The sequence below is a fragment of the Mus caroli genome, chromosome 10 (assembly GCF_900094665.2).
Source record: "Mus caroli chromosome 10, CAROLI_EIJ_v1.1, whole genome shotgun sequence".
NCBI classification, from domain to species: domain Eukaryota; kingdom Metazoa; phylum Chordata; class Mammalia; order Rodentia; family Muridae; genus Mus; species Mus caroli.
This window is the reverse complement of record NC_034579.1, coordinates 82,554,125-82,562,385: the sequence shown is the minus strand read 5'-3', so window position 1 is coordinate 82,562,385 and position 8,261 is coordinate 82,554,125. Positions and strand designations below refer to the sequence as shown.

General features: G+C 43.8%; 1 protein-coding gene and 1 pseudogene across 2 annotated transcripts in view; one reads left to right on the top strand and one right to left on the bottom strand.

Moving 5' to 3' along the window:
- Arl1 (ADP ribosylation factor like GTPase 1) overlaps positions 1-6,300 on the bottom strand; it is a 12,618-nt gene extending 6,318 nt beyond the window's left edge. Inside the window, exons 1-4 of the mRNA XM_021175363.2 lie at positions 6,076-6,300; positions 3,944-4,081; positions 1,796-1,877; positions 568-679 (exon numbers count right to left, since the gene is read on the bottom strand). Of these exons, the coding sequence (XP_021031022.1) occupies positions 568-679; positions 1,796-1,877; positions 3,944-4,081; positions 6,076-6,079 (336 nt within the window). The 5' untranslated portion in view covers positions 6,080-6,300. The remainder of the gene's footprint in view (positions 1-567; positions 680-1,795; positions 1,878-3,943; positions 4,082-6,075) is intronic.
- A 189-nt stretch (positions 6,301-6,489) lies between these two features.
- LOC110304112 lies at positions 6,490-8,069 on the top strand (annotated as a pseudogene). The gene has a single exon (XR_002379016.2). The product of XR_002379016.2 is annotated as a 40S ribosomal protein S12 pseudogene (transcript).
- Positions 8,070-8,261: the final 192 nt, after the last annotated feature.

Here is an 8,261-nt window from a genome sequence, read left to right as displayed (position 1 = left end):
AAAAAAAAAAAAAAAAAAAAAAGAGTACTAGCTGCTCCTGCAGAGGACCCAGGTTTGATTCCTAGTACGTACACAACGGCTCACAATCATTTATACCTGCACTCCCAGCGGACGTGATGCTCTCTTCTGACCTCCACAGATACCATGCATGTGCATGGTACACACACATAATGCAGACAAAACAAATATACAAATAAAGAAAGACGTCTCTGAGTATCTGTGTGTGTTTTCATGTTTACTTTTTATGAGGATGTTATATGCATCATGTATGTCTGCGGATCCACTGGAACTCAAGTAACAGATGGCTCAGTTGTCACCTGCACAGTGCCAGCTGCCATACAGGTGCTGGGAATGGAACTCAGGTTCTCTAAGAGAGCAACCAGTGCTCTGAACCACTAAACCATCGCTCCAGCCCTCAAGAAATATATCTTTAAAAAGAAAGGAAAAGAATGGAAGAAAATACCCTTGAATGTTTTTAATTATTATTGCACATGATAATATACACAAGAAAAAGCAAGCAAATGCAAGTGACCCCTCTAGCCCCTCCACACGTAACTGTCTGCTTACCTCCAACATGGCAACTAACTCAGACTTAGAAATGCCAATTCGGTCTCGGTCACAACTGTCAACGACATAGATGACTGCATCTGTGTTTGAATAATAACATCTCCAGTATGGCCTAAAAAAAAATTCAAAACATGTTATTCCTTGCAAAACACCTGACATGTCAGTTTACATGCTGGCCTCGGTCAATGATGGAGACGGGTCACTTGCCAGCCCGGCTTCATTTACCGTTTCTGATCACTCTCAGTATGACTCGGTTGACAGAAAGGTGATAAATATTAAATTACAGACATAAATCTACAGTTTCACGCTTTGAACTTCAAGATAAGAAGATACAAATTTTAATGTGACTTTTTATGTCCTTAATCACTAATGACAACCAGGAGTATAATTGTATACAATTAGAAATAATCTCAAATCAGGTGGTGGAACACCCATAACTCCAGCACTTGGGAGGCAGAGGCAAGCTGATCTCTGTAAACTTCAAGGCCAGGCTGATCTACAGAGCAAATTTCAGGATAACAGAGAGACCCTATCTCAAAAAAACAAAAACAAAAACATAATAATAATCATCTCAAAGGTAACTTACCAAATACAGTGAGTTGCTGAACAACAGAATATTCAGTTGACTGTATTACTAATCAGTCTCCTCGTCCTCCCTCCTCCCTCTCCCTCTCCCTCTCTCTCTCTATTTTCTCTTCTATGAAAGTCTCACCCTGGCTGACCTGGAACTAGATATGTAGACCAGACAGGCCTCTAACTCAGAGCTCCTCCTGCCTCTGCCTCCCAGTGCTGGGATTAAAGATGTGCACCAGTATTTTTAACAGCAACCTTATTACTACTCTAAGCTGGTCCTCCAGTCACTGACATTTGCCAAGTACTAGATTTCAGGAGGTTCCTGCATTTCTATCAGCCTGCATGGACTTACATGAATGCCAAACAGTCTCTCAGAGGGGACAAGGACAAAACCCAAACAAGGGGCCAGTTTTTCAAACTTCCGGATTCTCATGAGAGAATTTTCATTTAAGTGGTTTTCTGAAAAATCGAGTTCCTTAGATTTTAATCACTGGATGCTCTAAGGAAGATATGCAGTTTCAAATTCTACCATATTTTAGACAATATGACTCCTATCTAATTTCCAACAGGAGATATATTTTGGTTTAGTGTTGTCAGCACTAAGAAGAGCAATTAGTGTTAAATACCACCAAATGATCTGGTGTTTACACCATACCTGATACTTGTCTGCCCTCCTAAGTCCCAAACTTGGAATTTGAGATTTTTGTATGTCACCGTCTCCACATTAAATCCAATAGCTGAAAGAGAAATCAAATCAACATATATGTAAACTAATATACTCTACCTTTACTGAGTTTTAGCAGCTGCTTGTAATTTCTAGTCACATTATGGGCTGGATTACTATAACACTTAAGACAATATCCTCTCTTATTCTCTCTCTCTCTCTCTCTCTCCCCCCCCCTCCCCTCCCCTCTCTCTCTCTCTCTCTGTGGCTAGCTGGCTATCGAGCCCCAGACATCTGCTCTGCCAGTCTGCCTCCTCCCTGCTGGAATCATAATTGTGCACTCACAATTATGGTCCCACATCCATGCAGTAGGTAGATTTCCCCAGCCCCAGAAGTCTATTAAACCACCCTGAGCACTGGTATCTAAGTGTTCAGAAAGTCTTGTACAGTTATAGATTCAAAAGCTGAAGCTCTGGCAGACAATGAATAATGAAAATCAATATAGAAACTAGGCTCTAGATTCAATAAAGTCATGCTCTCTACAGGCTGCAGCCGTACAGACCCTCTATAGGCATCTCAAGAGCTCACTCGTAACAAGGTCATAGCTCGACAGTCAATATCTCATCCCTTTTGTCTGCCATCCTTCTTAGGTGTGCCTCGACACCACACAGCTGAAACCAGAAACTATTTTCAAAGAAAATCTAAGTGAGGGAGAAAGTAATTTTGAAAACACTTAGGGTGGACATGTACAAAGTTTGTTCTCATTTCCTAAGCTTAGAAAAAAAGAAAAGAAAAAGTCAGAACAGACCTTTAATCCCACTAAGTTTAGAAAAAAAAGAAAAGAAAAAGTCAGGCCAGGCCTTTAATCCCAGGACTTAGGAGGCAGAGGCAGGCCAGTCTGGTCTACAAAGTGAGTTCCAGGGCATCCAGGGCTATAAAAAGAAATCCTGTCTCAGAAAAGAGACAAACAAAGTCAGAGTGAAACTGACTTACGACCACCACTGATTTTTGTTTCCTATCTTCAATGATGTGTTGGTAAATGATGTATTTGGCAGGTAAGCATGCACATTACATCTGAAAAATAAAACCATGGCAAAAGTAGCAAACTAAAAAGCAAGTTCCTGTCTTCCTCAGAACTAGGCATGTGCAGGTCTATGTCCACCACCGTCAAGAACTGTTCATGTGCAAACAGCCCACACTGCAGTCCACACGCCCTGTAGCACTGTGCACTGCAGAGGCCACCAAAACCTGCCCATGTGGAAAGGAGAGTCTTGGAAGTAAGAATCAAAGGAAAGGAAATGGGCAAAAGGCTGCAGAAGGAAATAACAGATACTACAAAGTCCAAACATTCCTTGTTAAAAGCAAAAGAGAAAAACCCCGGAAGGTTTAATAGTGACGTAATGGGAATGTCTAACAGAGTCATTCAAAGCACACAATTTAAAATCTTGAGCAAGTTCTAAAGATTCTTCAACTTAATTAAAATGTATTAATCTTATCTCTCTAAATTTAGCTCAACAAATGAAAAGGTGTAAACACCAAGAGTACCCACCCCCAAGTAGTAAAATAGGAAGGACTTTCTACAAATAACTTTCTAAGACAGCGAGAATAATGAGGCCACAAGCGGAAGTTAAAATTATGGTGCAGGTGTTTCTTCTCCTTGGTTTTCAGGTACCAGGTCATTTCAACACTCTGCTTCTACAATTCCCAGTTTTAAAAGTGATCTACAGAATTACTTAGAAGAAACTACACTGTGATTCAGGCAATAAATATGCAGAAAAAAAAAGGTGCTTTGTGTGCAACAATACCGATTTAACATCTACATCCATCAACATACAAGTTAGCAAAGTACTTTATAAGCCTCATTGACTCCTCAAATCCAGTAGACAGACAGCATCTTCATTAAGCAGTAGCGATTTAGAGACTTAAACCAACTATAGCTCTAAACAGAGAAGCCTGTTTGTATGCCTAGATAGGGAACCTTAAATTGTACCAAGATGCTGCTGAGCTGGTTTTTATTTTTTAAAGCATTGTCAGTATCAGTTCCATAGTAGAAGTTTACAAACCCCCATCGTACGACTCATTTATTCAGAAAGCTGTATTAGATGGAAACATGAAAAGTGTTATTAAACCAATACTTACTGGGGATGGTAGTAACAACTTCTCCAACCTGTAACCTGTACAAAATTGTCGTTTTTCCAGCACCATCTAATCCCAAAATTAAAATCCTCATTTCTCTGGTTCCAAAGAGACTGGAAAAAATACTTGAGAAAAAGCCACCTACAAGATAATAAAAACAAAAATGTATTTGATGTCATCTTGTAAATTAGGTCCGCAAAACATTTAGCCTTTTGAAAGCTATATGTCCAATTAAATATCAAAACATTGTCCTGAAGGCACAGGTAGATACTCTTGCTTCCAATGGAAGATGTTATTCAACAGCAAACGGTAACACGTGAAGTTCCCAGGTCCTGAGAAATGTCAGGCAGGCAGATCACATCATCAGACATTTAGACACTGCCCCTCAGGAGTCCAGTTCATTTTCTCATCAATAGAAAAGGACACTGGGAGCTTAGTGCAGTCTCCTTCTTACCCATAGACACCACAGCGCCGGCAGGGGAGAAGCGGCACAATGGGGTGCTCTGAGTGACAGAGACACTCACTGTACAGTGGCAGTACCAATATAAACCTTTAGGGCACTCTCCACTAACCCGCAGAACTGCCTCAACAAACCACTTTTGTTGTTGCTTGCTTATTATTATTTGGGGGCAGTATTTGTTGAGATAGGATCTTTTACTTTGCAGCCCTGGATGCCCTGGAAATCAGCATGTAGACCAGGCTGGCCTCAAACTCACATAGAGATCTGCCTGCCTCTGTTTCCTGAGTGCATTAGAAACTCATATTTTAGACAAAAACAAAAACAAAAAAAAAAAACAAAACAAAAAAACAACAACAACCGACATTCACTACTTTATGAAATGTTTCCAGGAACCTTTATGTACCCAAGGCACCCTGAGATGTAAAAGCATTTGTGGCACAAATACTTTGCCTTCAAAAGTCACTAAAGGGAGGAGAAAAAAAAAAGATTCACAATAGAAAGTGAGAAAACGGAAACGTGAGGGATATGAAGAATATGCTCAACATGCAATATACACGGATACACACACACACACACACACACACACACACACACAATTTTAAGAATAAAAGGCAAGACCTTTTGGCTAGTGGTCCAATAGGAGGCTAAACCAATAGCAGTGAGTCTGAGGCCACCTTTGGCTGCAGCGTGAGTTGCGTTCAAGACTTGACAACTTAGTGAGATCCCAGCTCAAAGTTTTAAAAGGGCTGGGGCTATACAGTTCAGCAGAAGGGCGTTGCCTAGCATACTAAAGGTTGACTTCCAACAGCGCTCGCTTGTAGGCATACAAACGCACACGCACACGGAAAGGAAAGGAGAGGAGAGGAGAGGAGAAAGGAAGAGATATTACACTTTGCTATTTGAGGGGAATGGCAGAATTAAAGCTGCCCACTCTAGAAAAGCAAACACGGAGCAAGCTGTATACAGAAAGAATGGGTGTGACCTGACAAAGTCCTTTTGCCCGTTTAGACGTCGAGAGGCGGAAAAACAACGCCGAAGGGTTACAGAGAACCGAACGGAACTATATAATGCTCCGGATCCACACACTTCTGAGAAAACTAAGTACTGACAGAAACCTAAGATTTTTCAACTCCTAGAAGCTCCAGCTGTACCGGAGCATCACCACCGTCAGGTGCGCTCGGACGTCTACCTTAGTTCCCTCAGTTGGAGAAGTGCGAATCAGCGAAGCGACATAAACATCTCACTCCCTGTCCCACCCGACCCTCCCACTTCACAATCCACCTAACTCCATCCACCATCTCCACGGACAGCAAACTACAGTGGGCGAGCAGACAAGAGCAGCGCAAGGAGCAACAAACAACACCCGTCCTCGGGTTTCTCAAAAGTGACGCAGTCCCAACACCCACCCCGAAGCCACCAAGCTTCCACGAAGGATCAGACACCTCGGTGAACCTTCAGCTGCCTGGATGCCAGGCACCCGATGCCCCGTTCCGCCTACCCAACCGAGATGGGGGATGCAGGATGAGGGGAAAAGGCCGGGCTGGGATCACTCCGGACCCCGCGGGTGCAAAGGACCGAGCCGGTAGGCGGAATCTCCCTACAGGTGAAGAGTCAAGGTAGCGAAGAGCTGCCCGCGGCCCGGCCGGTCGCCTGACGCCCTTCCCAAGCTCCTCACCCATGATGAACCGCCGCCGCGCCCTCGCCGATCCTCAGAGACAGGCCGGGACTCGGCAGCGACTCCTAGTTGAGCCTGGGCGCCGCCACCTCCGCTGCTCCGGGACTCTGGTTCCGAAGCGGACTACTCCAAGCCTGGTCGGCCAGCAACTTCCACGTCGTCCACCCAGCGGGGGCGGGAGCCGGGGCGAAAGGCCACTGCGACTGCGCGCCGGGCACGGAGGTCTGGGCGTCCGCGTCGGCGCTTTCGATGCAACTCCCAGGCGCTCTGAGCGTAGCCGAAATGAACGCCACAACTATAACAAAAAAAAAATAAATAAATAAAGACAAAAGTGTTTCCTGATTCCACTTTTCTGGACAATAAGCCTTCTCAAATATTAAAATGAGACTTTTTCGTGTTAAATTCTGATATCATATAGTGGCGAATCGGCCAACGGAAAATAAAAGCTCGATGAAGCGAAGGCACGGAAATGCTGGCGCTGGTTGCAGCGTCCCGGTGGTTGCAGATCTGCGGAGGCGGTCTACTTTCCTCAAAATGCATTCCCGCAGGAGGAGCCAGGGTTACGTAATAATAACGAGAAAGCTCACCCGCAGTCACTGCGTGCCACCAACACGGGGCACCCTCGTACCCGAAGTGTCTAATTTTTGATCTCTGGGTGGCCACCTGACCGACCACCCTTCCGCCTCCGCAGACCTGGGAACTTCTTGCCTCCTGCAACTTGAGTTGGAAGTTAGGTAGTTTTCGATAGTGAAAGGTTTTGGTGTTTCTTAAAATTCTTAGAAACGCGTCTTGCTTCTGCGCAGCCACTCAGAGGCTCGAGGCGCGCTCCAGGTCCGATCCACCTGTAACCCTCGCCATGGCTAAGGAAGGCACCGCTGCTGGAGTTGTCATGGACGTCAATGCCGCTTTGCAAGAGGTGCTGAAGACCGCCCTGGTCCACGATGGCCTAGCGCGAGGAATTCACGAAGCTGCCAAAGCCCTAGGCAAGCGCCAAGCCCATCTCTGTGTGCTTGCATCCAATTGTGATAAGCCTATGTACATCAAGTTGGTGGAAACCCTCTGTGCTGAGCACCAAATCAACCTAATTAAGGTTGATGACAACAAGAAACTGGGGGAATGGGTAGGCCTCTGCAAAATTGATCGAAAGGGGAAACCTCGGAAAGTGATAGGTTGCAGCTGTGTGGTGGTTAAGGACTTTGGCCAAGAATCTCAGGCGAAAGATGTCATTGAAGAGTACTTCAAATGCAGGAAATGAACAACAAAATTGGCTTATTTTCTGTTAAGTTTCTCAAAACAGAAAAGTACATCTCAAGCTCTTGAGTTTTCGCCGGAAATAATAATAGCACTTTTTAGGGAAGTTTTCTTCCAAATGTAAACATTGCATTATTATGTTCTTGTTTATAATGAAAATGGTCATCTTTTTGGAAATTTACAAACTGCCTAAGATTTAGTCTAGCATTATTAGAGCTTTCCCCAAGACAGGGTTTCTCTGTGTAGCCCTGGCAGCCCTAGCACTCACTTTGTAGACCAGGCTGGCCTCGAACTCAGAAATCCACCTGCCTCTGCCTCCCAAGGGCTGGGATTAAAGGCGTGCACCACCACCACCCGGTCTGCATTATTAGGGTTTAATTGACAAAATATTATATGTATGTTGCACAGTGTGAGATAGATAGATAGATAGATATACACACATACATATGCATGAGAGAGAAATGATTACCGTGAACATAGGCAAACCCTCATATATTCCCTTTTCCTGTAGGTTGAGTACACTGAAGATCTATTTGGCAATTATCAAATAGGCAGAGTATTGTTATTAAATATAGTCATCGTGCTGTGACTGTACATCTAAGGGACTTGTTCATCCTGTTGCAAAAGAATCTGTACCATTTCACTGATGTATCTGCATCCCTGCTCCATCCCCTGACAGTCACCATTGCGCTCTCTGCTTCGGAGTTTTCTCCATAGACTCCACCTATGAATTAAACCTCCCAACGCCCTCGTAGGTGGAAATGTGTGATTTTTGTATTAAGCTTATTCCATTTAGCAGGATGACTTCTACATTCATTTTATAAGTGAGATTATTTCCTTTTTAAGGCTGACTAGTTATTGTTAAGCATGTGCATTTGTACATTCGCATCATATTTTCCACATTAATAAGCTTATTTAGGTTGATTTTATACCTT